This window comes from Penaeus vannamei, chromosome 14 (assembly GCF_042767895.1).
Source record: "Penaeus vannamei isolate JL-2024 chromosome 14, ASM4276789v1, whole genome shotgun sequence".
In the NCBI taxonomy this organism is placed as follows: domain Eukaryota; kingdom Metazoa; phylum Arthropoda; class Malacostraca; order Decapoda; family Penaeidae; genus Penaeus; species Penaeus vannamei.
Genome location: NC_091562.1, coordinates 37,678,857 through 37,691,356, shown reverse-complemented (window position 1 = coordinate 37,691,356; position 12,500 = coordinate 37,678,857). Strand labels below are relative to the sequence as shown.

Sequence of the window (12,500 nt, the reverse complement as noted above, 5' to 3'; positions counted from 1 at the left end):
GTTTCGGTTCGTTCTGACTTCCCTTCGTGATCTGGTCTATTTATGGATTCAATCGCTCTGTAGATTCGTAATCAGATTTGCTCTTCTGGTGTTCTTCCGGGACTTGTGGGGTTTCTTTGTCACTTTTTTTTGTGTCATGATGCGTTGTAAGTCTCGATGTTTCTGTTCGGGTTAGCCCCGTTGGTTTTTGACGTCACTATCACTTTTTTACGCCACTTTATCATTTGTTTGCGTCATTATGTCAATCTTTACGTCACTATTACTTTTCAACGTCATTTCATTACCGTTGCGTCACTTCACCACTTTTTTTTACGTCATTCCATCACTTTTTACAACATTTCATGGCTTTTAAACGTTGTTCCGTGACTTTCTACCTCACTCCATCTTTCTTTCACTACTCCATCACTTATTACGTTTTTTTTATATACGTAATTTTTTACGTCACTCCATCTTCCTCACATCTCCCCATCACTTTTTACGTCACTCCATGTTTTGGGTTATCCAAGACTTTCAACGCCATTCTAGCACCTCTTGCAGCTGCAGCTCCTCCTCTGTTCCGTAGCATCTTGGAGCACTCCATCCCAGCCAACCGACCGGCCACACCACAACAATTAAGAAAAGTTTTCATTCCCAACTTGCTTCCCTTTCTCTCTCCGTTCGATCTCGCACTATCTGTAGTCTTTTCTTCTCTCCTTTATTTTAGTATTATTTTTTTATTGATTTTCTGTCTGCTACATTCCCTCCCTTCCTCCCTGTCACCTTCCCGTCTCTCTCTCTCCATGTCACTTTCCTTTCCTTTCCTACTTCCTTTCTTCCCTCATTTCATCTCTCCCTCCCTCCTTTTCTTCCTGTCTTCCATCTTTCCGTTCCATCTCTCCCTCTCTTCCTTCTCCGTATTTTACATGCCCTTCCTTTCCTTCCCTCCTCCTGTCTACCGGTCTCTCCGTGCCACGTTCCCTCCCTCCCTTTCTTCCTTTCTTTCATCCCTCCTTTCCTTCCACCCTACCTGCTTCCCAACTTCTCTTAGTTACAATATTTCATCACCATACTAACTCCACGCTTGTTTCGATATCATTACTGCAGGGCAAATTGAATACACACCCACACAGATATATATATATATATATATATATATATATATATATATATATATATATATATATATATATATATATATATATGCACATACATATATAAAATAAATAAAAGAATATATAAATATAATTATATACACATGCATACATATGTGTGTATGTGCGTATAGATGTATTAACATCATTATCATATGGATCTAATGCCGACGGGGAAAGGGGGGCGTATAGCCGCATCCCCCATTCGTTTCCATCCTCGGGGGTTCCTCATGACGAGCCACAAGGCAAAGACTATCTTCACGACAGGTTTGATCGATCTACCCAAGCCACGACTTCCTAGGTCGTCCCACAGGCCTCCCTCAACCAGGGTCGTCTCGCACAGAGATAACCTGGTGGGCAGAATCCAGGAGCTAGGCTTGTACAAATAACAGGTCCTGTGCCAGTCTCATGATGGTCCCACCAAGTGTATCCCATGATCTGGCGCAAAGACCAATTACAAAAAGCATCAAGACAAGATTCCAAGGCACAGCATAAAATCTAGGTTTCACTACTGTATATTGAAACTAGCATTATCAGGGCTTTAAAAGCATGTAGCTTGGTCCTTCTCCAAATACTCTTGTTAGAGCTCATGATCCCTGCTGCCAAGCCAATCCATCTACTGAGTTCCTGGTCTAATAGCCCAGAGTTATGAATTACACTACCAAGGTATGTAAAGCTCTCCATGACCAATGTCCTCGCCGCAAGCACGTTAACTCATGTCGGCGCTCTATAATTATTCAAAGCGCCAGGATACCGGTCATTTGTGGACTTACCAGGAGTGAATCTAGATTGCTCCAACTTATGGTATCTTAGCAGGTGGTCTCTGATACGTCTCAGAAGGATCTAAGTGGGAATCTTGACCGGTATACTAAGGAGTGTGATTGCTATAGTCCCATTGATCCTCTTTCCCTTTCCAGAGAGGGATGACCACAGAGGGCAGGGGGAACAGTACCAGAATGCCAGATGGCAGCCAAGACAGCATGGGAGCCCCGAGCCATAGGTTCACCAGCAGCCTTTAACAGTTCAGCTGGGATATGGCAGACACCCCTTGCTTTGCTTTAGCTTGGAGATCGCCCCCCTAACTTTGGTTAGGGAGATTGGACCCTCACTGACGGGTGGGTCCGGCAGCAAAATCTTGATACTACCCAAGTTAACTGTACAACTGCTCAAAATGCTCAGCCCAACAGGATCTGAGACTATCTGGCCACTTCCTGAGAGGACTGTAGTCACCTATTAAGAAGGCTTGAAGGTCAAGTTTTCCAATGTACTGTTCCTTATCCCTTTTCAACAATGCCCGAGTCCTGTGCACCTGGGAACAATGCAAATCCCGATCCTCTGTCGGACAATATGTGCAACATGTAGCTTCCAATGTCTCCAGCGAGATAAAATTCTGTATTGTTCTTGGGCATTCAGCTATTGATTCTTGAACTGCATCAAGTGTTTCACACTTGCAAGTGTTCCACAAAACAAGAGGGCCTGTCAGCTGCGAAATGACTAGAGATTGACTCGGCAAACCCCCAGTTACATCCTCCTTCAACTTGTCCAGATGAAACACCGTAAGGTGGTCACTGGACTGATAGGGAGTTTTGAAATGGACTTTGACACAACTAATCTAGACTCAGTATCACAGAACTGGGCACTCCTATACATCTAGCAGTTCAGGAGGATCCTCCAACAAGTACTAACGAGGATGTGGTCGTTCTCCTTAGCTGCATTACTCACATCACTACCATGTCCAACGATACCTAAGGCTAAAAAAACTCAATTTCTCGGACCTTGCAAAGTCGATTTTGCAAACATTGGTAGGAGTGTAAACAACAATAAGAGATATGAAGCCAAATGCATGTTTCAGTCTCAATTCCATCATATGCTCATCGACCGGAGTAACCTCTACCACCGAGGGCTGAAGTCTGCTGGAGATGACAATGGCTACTCCCTGACCAATAAGAGTTGTAGCCACCGACACTGACCGTGCCGCTGCCAGGTGTTCTCACCGAGAAAGCAGCTACCTCCATTCTCAGCCGCCCCAGTGTCCTTGAAAGTAGTGGCAACCTATCATCCTAACGCAAAGATTGGACATTCCAAGCCTACACCCTGACGCCCCGCTTGAGGTTGTCTCGGGCAGTCATTCCGGATGGATGCCACCTCTGCCACCCCCGCCGACGATAGTCACACAGACTATCTGATATATAATGTACAGTACAATATATATAATTGTAACATCAGTAACATTAATGAAAATAGTATGGTAATATCTGTAACAGTGATGATAGCGATAATGATATCTGATAACTGTCTTGAGAAAAATTATGAAAATAGTGATAAACGTAGAATAAGTGCCCCCAAAAGCCATATTCTCTTTATGATCACACCGTTTTACAATATTCATTGGAGCTCTTTGAGATTCATTACAAAGGGATTTATTACGTAATTGCTGTTGACAGATCAGGCCATCCTCGGTGACAATTGATGCTTTCGCGCTGCAACAGCACAATTCCGCCCCAAAATGCTTACCATAATAATCAAGCCAGGCGCGGACATCTATCCATTACACAGGACGTCACTCTAAATTAACACGCTTCTCGTAACACTGTTTTAAAGTCGTCGATTCTCTTTCCTGTTGGAGGGAACTTTCACATTCGCCCGTTCACATTTGCTATAAACTTGGGTGTTTACTCCCGCTGTTAAATTTCTCTCTCGCTGTTTGTTCTCCCTTCCTTTCGCTTTAATCTTGCCTTTTTCTCGGTTCCTCTTCCTGTCATTATTGGTGTCTCTGTCTTTGTCACTCTCTCTCTCTCTCTCTCTCTCTCTCTCTCTCTCTCTCTCTCTCTCTCTCTCTCTCTCTCTCTCTCTCTCGCCCCCCCTCTCTCTCTCTGAGCCCTCCCTCCTCTCTCTCTCTCTCTCTCTCTCTCTCTCTCTCTCTCTCTCTCTCTCTCTCTCTCTCCTCTCCTCTCTTTCTCTCCCTCTCTCTCTCTCCCTCTCGCCCCTCCTCTCTCTCTCGACCCCCCTCTCTCTCTCTCTTCCCCCGCCTTCTGTCTCTCTCTCTCTCTCTCTCTCTCTCTCTCTCTCTCTCTCTCTCTCTCTCTCTCTCTCTCTCTTTTCTCTCTCTCTCTCTCTCTCTCTCTCTCTCGCTCTCTCTCTCTTTCTCTCGCTCTCTCTCTTTCTCTCTCTCTCTCTCTCTCACTCTCACACGCCCCCCCCCCACTCACTCTCACTCTCTACACGCCCCCCCCCCCCACTCTCTCTCTCTCTCTCTCTCGCCCCCCCCCCCTCTCTCTTCGTATCCGTCTATCTAAGTAAAACCAACAGAACTTTGCATATTCTGTTGCATGTAAAGCTGCTTGTACGTCGAAACAAAAGTATACATATTTCTGTCTCATCGTGGTAGATGATGGAAAGACGAGAATTTGCCTCTTTTATAAAACTCATGAAAAAAAACATAAGCAAAAGTTCAAAGGTCGAGTTAAAACGTGAGAATATATATATTTTTTGTTCTATCAAAGATGGTGGCATGCATGCTATGGTCGATACTTTCGTTACTCGTTGCTCGAATGTGGTGTATTATTTACCGCAAAATGGCATTTTTTATAAGAGGATATTTCGAGTTTTTTTTATTATCATTATCATTACCACCACCTCCACGTCTATCATTTCTCTTCTTGTCCTCCTTACTGTAAACTGAGAAAAAAACAATGAATATTCACTACCGTTCGATGCTGTTTTCATATAGAATTAGTAAGGGATTATCCATATGTGATGTTCAGTCTCATTTACATTATTTTCCAATATTCGCCGCAGTCAGCTCAGGCGTATCGGATAAATTATTTACTCAGATAAATATACTTATCTTATCATTGATGTCGACCACTTAACGCATATCAACTACATGGTATGGTATTACTTAGTATTTAATTTAGTTCAAGAGTTAACTGAGGAACGTGTCAGAGAGCAATTTGCAATGCTTTTCAAAATAGCAAATGGCGTTCTACACATACTTATCCTACAAACCCTTTGTATAATCTAGAACAATAATTTAACTTGAAACTGATCCGCTAAAGGCCATGATATAACTGGTAGTACGAGAGAAGGTGAATATTCTAAACACGTTACTTTGTATACGTATTTCAGCTTCAATGTGATGAAGTATTTATAAACAGTTGTACTGTTTCTTGTGAGGAAGTGTTTATTTAATTTAATTTGATTTGTGTCTTTATTCAAGGTTTCAACCAAATGTCATCAACTGCTATTCTTACGGATATAAAGTTCTTATAATGCCAGAGTGAAGGTTTCAACTGTTACACTCCGTCCTTCAGAAAGAAAACAAAACTAAACATCTTAAAACTATAAGACAAAGGAATTATCAATTACACAATATAACACGTGTTTTTATTTTTTTAATCTAAGGTTTTATTAATGTACTCTGTCTTTGATACCTTATATATGTGTGTTTATGTGTGCGTTTTTAACTGGATTTCCCTTGACAGAGGTATCATATGATAAGATTTTAATTCTCCTTCTTAGGTCACTGATACGTGATATTTTGTTTGAATTATCATGCCAGTATATGATTATGTAGATACATCACACACACACACACACACACACACACACACACACACACACACACACACACACACACACACACACACACACACACACACACACACTTCCCAGATGTTTTTTTTAACATACACGAGCACACATGTAAGTGATATCATAGCAACAATTTAAATTATTTCATTCTCTCTTTCCAGACCGATGAACTGCCTGGGACAATGAACAGAAACGCTCCACAAACAATGAAAAAACTCAACATTCTGGTACTGCCCCAATCCCAGAATTGGAAACAAGGTCGAGGTTAACGTTTTCGACCAAGAGTGATGAAAACACGAGGCCATGGATCGAAGAATAATGAAATACTCGTAGTGGTATCCTGAAATGAACTGAAATAAAAACATGGTAGAGTTATATAGGCCAAGCAGCTAGTTATGTGGTCCAATCCGTAGCAGGCAATATAGTACAATGCCGTAGGTAGATTTTTTTTCTTCCTTTATTTTTTTAGAGACCAAGACTCGGAAAAAAAGTCAGTGAGATTTCTCGCTGAGGTCAGGATGGATGACCTACGCGTGGACAGCAGCCCTCGTTTACTCAATGGCAACGAAGGAGTAAAGGACAGTGAGAACAGTGAGGCCCACGAAACAGACAGCGGTATCCATAGCGGTGACGACGTGGTGGATAAAGTGAGTGACGTGAGAAGGGGAGGGGACGAGGGGACGGGGAACAGGGACGAGTACCTGAGGAGAGGGGAGACGGTGGTCGAGGTGTATGATTTGGAGGAGCAGGACCTCGATGGCAAGAGCTCAGGAAGAGGCACTGCGTGGGAAGGGCTCTCCCTCTCCTTCTCGGACGTGGAGGACTTGCAGATAATAAATCTGGATGAGAGGGGAGAGAGTGATAAAGAGGAAGAAAAGTTCGGCAGGAAGAGGACCTCGAATGGGGAAGAGCGGAAGCCCAGGAAGAGGGTCCACAAGCCCTTCCTGCGAGAAAACACGCAGATCGAAATCCTCGACACGTCCTCGAACGTCTCGAGTAGCTTCGCGAAACCCGAGGACCAGGGACCAAAGTTGCCAGATAGCATAGAGATAGAAGACCTCAACAAAAACCAAGAGGAGAAGGAAGAAGTGGATGAAGCCAGTGAAGCGGTGAAAACGAATGACGTCAAAAAGGCGAACAAAGACGACCCGCAGGAGAATAAAAGCACAATCGTCGTAGAAGCTGACTCCGCCGCAAAGGCAGGCACAAACCCGAGTCCAGAGATCCGGATCCACGGGAATCCGACCATTAGTCTCTCCCAAGAACCCGAGCTGCCCGATGCTGAGAAGGAGTCGAACCCTTCGACCATTTCCTCCGCGCCGACTCAAGAGCACGCCTCCCCAACAAAGAGGTTTGTTTCGAAATCCTTCAGCGATGGGACCATCATCACCGACCCTTCAAAACTGCGCTTGTTCCAGCCGCTGGATACCCGAGTGTCCCGGAGAGGCATCCCCTCGAGGATCGACATCCAGGAAGACATCCCCGAAGATCCCGAGGATGAGAGTCAAAGGGAAGCAAGGATGCGGATGAAGATGGAACGTCTGGACTCCAGGACCCAGCTGAAGGACACACTTACCGTACCCGGCGAGCGTCGTGCCAGCAGGAGCCTGGAAGGTCGTGTCCGGATTTCCCGCAGAGGATCCTTGGCCAGGGAGGAGCGCGCGATGTCCTCAATGCCCTCGAGCCCTGAGGACGAGGAGGACACGCAGAGGGAGCCAAAGATCCAGGGCAACCTCACACCAGGGAAGGAGGTAGGAAATGTTTTGATTAGTTTCATATGTGCGTACGTGTGTATGAGAGAATGTGCATGTATGTGTGTATGTGTGTGTGCACGCGCGTGTGCGGGCGCGTGTGTGTATGCGTGTATCCCATTGATATCACATATTGATTATTAGCGCATTTTATCAGCATCATACATATACATACATACATATATGTGTGTGTGGATAATATACGTGGTACTAGGTACAGTAATATATAAAGTAACATAGAGGACATCATGAGGATATTCTCTACATGAACCGATTATTCATTTTCAAAATACCGCTGCCATACCAAGCGAGCTAATATACATGCAACTCATAGTATTTGCCTCTAAATCATTAATTTTCAACGATACTTTTCAAAGAGAGCTTATGCTAAATTCATTATAACTGCCACAAATGATCCGAATTTATCTTTGTAATCCATAGCTATCCGTGAGCCATTGTTCTTCTAAATTATAATTAGACAAAATAATTGTATTTGCATTAAAGAGTCATTTGGGGATGTGACGTCGAAATAAATGACCTTGTTCATATAGCTGGTTGGTTGTCAGAGTGTCGAGTTTTGATGGTTTCGGAATTAAAAATTTTATCATCGTCATCGCCATTGTCGTTGTTAGTGATGGTGGTGATGATAAGAGTGAGAAGAAGGATGATGACGTTGGTAGTGATAATAATGATGATAATTTTAATGACAGTAATACTGACATTGATAATCATCATCATCATTATCATTACTATCATCATCATCATCATCATAATTAATACATTTATTACGGGTAATAATAATAATTATTATTGTTATTATTATTTTTGTTATTATTATTATTAATATCATTATAATGGTAATAAAGATGAAAGTAATAATGATGATAATGATAATAGTAATAATAATAATGGTAATGATTGTTATTATTATTATTATTATTAGTAGTAGTAGTAGTATTGTTATTGTTTTATTATTATTATTATTATTATTATTATTATCATTATTATTACCATTAACGTAAAATCTATTATTAATATTATACCCATTATTGTTATTATTAGTGTCATTATCATTATCATTATAATTATTATCATCATCATTCTTCTGATTGTTATTATTATGATCATCATCATTATTATTATCATTATTGTTAATAAATCATTATTTATTATTATGATTGTTATCATTACTTCTTTGTTATTGTTATTGCTATACTTATTATTGTTGTGTTGTTGCTGTTACTTTTATTGTTGCTATTATTGTAATTATGATGATAACATTGCTGTTATTATTATTATTATTATTATAATTATTATTGTTATTATTATTATTATTATTATCGTCATCATCATCATCATCATCATCATCCCCATTGTTATCATTATTATTATTATTGTTATTAATATCATCATCATCATCATTATAATTGTTATTATTATAATTATGATTATTATTATCATCATTATTTATTATTACAATTAACATCATCATCATTATTATCATTGTTACTGTTATTATTATTATCATTCTTAATACATAAGCTGAAAATTCTTCCAGTGTTAAATTGTTGTAGGAATTTTATATTTAATAGATGACCTAGGGTTACCTTCTCGTTCAGAAGTGTTTTAATTCAGTTTATCGAGATAATCACTCGATTAATAAATCTTTATATCATGTCTCTCACCCCGAATGGAATCCATTTAATTCAGCTTTATGAAATTCGTCAGATTCGTGGTCATTCAGAATTTCATTTTTTTTATTGGCTGATGTCCGCCCTACCCCATACCCCCCCTTCAGGCAGTCCCCAGTGCCTCAATATCTAATCTTCAATTCCCAGTCTTTCAGCTCTAACTTGACGCCCGATCTTGAAGACCTAACTTAAATGTCTAAACTCTTGCGCCCTTAATAAATACCCAGTCTTTAATTTAAACCCTAATCCCCTGCCCAATCATTTAATGCACAGCCCTTGAGCCCTAGGTTAACAGCCAATCTTTAAGAATGAATCTAACTCCTAGGCTTGATGTCTTAACGTAATACCTAATCCTTCATAGGTCAGCGCCCAATCCTTGAGCACTAACTGAACACCAATCTCTAAGCCCGAACTTGAACCCCAATCTCAAAGCCCCAATTTAAACTTCAATCTTTAAGCCCTTACTGAATACCTAGTCTTTCAGCCCGAACTCAAATCCCAATCCTTAAGCCCTAATTGAACGCCCAATCTCATATTATGAAAATGATGCTATTGTCATCATCATCATCATTGTTATTATTATTATTATTATTATTATTATTATTATTATTATTGTTATTATTGTTATTATTACTATTATTGTTATCATTATTATTATGATCATTATCGTTATTGCTATTATTTTTGTTATTGTTATAATGATAATTATAATAATTATAATAATGATGATTATTATTACTACTAGTATTATTTTCATCATCATCACCACCACCATTATCATCATCATCATCATCATCACCAACACCATCATCACCATCACCACTAATTTCAAGCCAAATCTTTGAGCAATTTCCGAGGTTCCGCCCCAACGCCCACCGTCTCCCGCCCTTGCGAAATCACGCCAGCCGAACTCATCCCTATTTCGGGCGGGCTCCACGGACCCTCGCGCCGGGGACAGGGCCCAGGGAGAGGCAGCCTAAAGTGGGAGCGACTGGAAACGACATTGGGAGCACAGACCGAACGAGACAGTTCAAACGTTAGGGCCTGGAACTCTGCTGAACGCTAAAGGTTTTCCCGGTTCTGTTTTTTTTTCAATCTGTTAGACACTGTGTATGCCGCAGTTGCCGAGTTGCAAGTGCAGTTGCGTAAACACATTTGCCTGCACTCATGCACATATACATGCACAGGCACAGGCACATTTACTTACACGCACACACGCTTACGCAAATGTGCACGCGCACACATACTATCATGTACACGCGCACGCGTACGAACGTGCTAACACACACGCACACGCACACGCGCGCGCGCACACACACACGCACACACACACGCACACACGCACACACGCACACACACACACACACACACACACACACACACACACACACACACACACACACACACACGCACGCACACGCACACGCACACGCACACGCGCACGCACGCACGCACGCACGCAAGCGCACACGGAGATAAAATTTAACATTTAAAAATGAACGTTGAAAGCAAAAACAGTTTGAAAGGAAGACTAAAGAGAGAAATTGAAAGAAAAACTCAAAGTGATAACCACGAGGATCATCAGATCTTTCCTTCTCCCTCCCCCCCTCACCCGCCTTCCCCTCCTCTTTCTCCGCTTTGTGTTCCGCCGCCTCGTGCACATTCATCGCCATCTCCACCATTCACCCTCTCCACTACTTCTCCACCTCCATCTCTCCTTCCTCCTTCCCTTCCCCTTCCCTTTCCCTTTCCCTTTCCCGTCTTCCCTCCTTCCTGCTTCCCTCCTATTCTCCTCCCCTTATTTCCTCTCCTGTGCCCTCTTTCCCCACCCCTCCCTCCCTCCCTCCCTCCCTCCCTCCTCCCTACCCCTCCACCACTTCCTCATCCTCAAAACAAACTTCACTCGCGAGTTAATGGTTTAAGGCAATTTACCTGGGGAGAGGGAAGTGAGGGGGGGGGGTCAGACAGGGGGTGGGGTAGGGGACGGGTGGGGGTTGAGATGAAGAGGAGGAAAGGGAGGGTCGAGTGACATGAAAAGTAGGAAAAGGGGAAATATGAGATGAAACGATGGGAAGAGGGTAGGGGAGAGAGGGGGGAGAAGGAGGGGAGATGGAGAGAAGGAAGGGATGGATAGATTACATAAATAGGAGAAATGAGAGAAGGTGGAAAGGAGGGTAGGAGGTCAGAATGAAGGATACAGAGAGGTGAAATAAAGAGGAGGAACGGAGAGGGAGTAGGAGGCAGCGATAGAAAAGTAAAGGAGGAACGAGAGGAACAAGGGAAAGACAGTATGAGATAAAGAGGAGAAAAGGAGTTTGAGGAGATGAGAGGGGAGAAAGGAGAAGATATGAGGAGGGAGAAAGGGGAAGAAGAGATGAGGAGGGAGGAGAGAGGTGAGAGGAGAGATAAGGAGCAAGGAGAGAGAAGGAGATATGAGATGATGAGAGAGAGAGAAGGAGGAAGAATGAGAGAGGAGAGAAGGAGGAACAAGAGAGGAGAAGAGACGAGGAATAGAGAGGAGTAGGAAAGACAAGGAGGAAGGAGAGAGGAGAGAGAAGGAGGGAGAAGAGACGAGGAAAGAGGAAGGACGAACACGACAGACGGCGCGACAAGACGTCAGCGCGGATCACGAGGAGGAGGCGAAGGCTCATGAAGGCGGCGATGAAGATCTCTTGGATAACGAGGCTGCGGCGGGATAAGCGGCCTCGCTCTGGCTCCCGGTTGCGTTGCTCTGGGTTCCATGGGGAGTGGGGGGTCCTCTTGGTTCTCGGCTTCTGGTTCTCGGTTCCCCATTTTTTGCCGTGGGTTCTGCTGTTAAGAGTTCTTTTTGTTTTGGGGTTTTCTTGTTTTAGGTTCAATTTTCTTTGTTTTCGTATTTTAGGTTCAATTTTCTTTGTTTTCTTGATTTAGGTTCAATGTTCTTTGTTTTCTTGTTTTAGGTTCAATTTTCTTTGTTTTCTTGTTTTAGGTTCAATTTTCTTTGTCTTCTTGTTTTAGGTTCAATTTTCTTTGTCTTCTTGTTTTAAGAAAAATTTTCTTTGTCTTCTTGTTTTAGGTTCAATTTTCTTTGTTTTCTTGTTTTAGGTTCAATTTTCTTTGTTTTCTTGTTTTAGGTTCAATTTTCTTTGTTTTCTTGTTTTAGGTTCTCTTTGCTTTCTGGGTTTATGATTCTCTTGTCTTTAGGTTCAATGTTATCTGTTTTTTGTTGTTTTTAAGCTTCACCTTTCTTTCTTTATTTTATTTTTATTATTATTATTTTTTAGGACAGGGAGAGGGATGGAAAACGGTTCAAAAAAATTATTTAAAAAACCGAGAGAAAGAAAAAGACCAACGGC

The 12,500-nt window shown here is 42.0% G+C and overlaps 1 protein-coding gene across 1 annotated transcript in view; it reads left to right on the top strand.

Moving 5' to 3' along the window:
- Positions 1-12,500, top strand: part of LOC113803537 (adenylate cyclase type 8-like) — a gene marked incomplete in the record, with an annotated part of 337,324 nt that overhangs the window by 187,547 nt on the left and 137,277 nt on the right. The window contains 1 exon segment of the mRNA XM_070129915.1: positions 5,885-7,474. Within this exon segment, the coding sequence (XP_069986016.1) occupies positions 6,242-7,474 (1,233 nt within the window).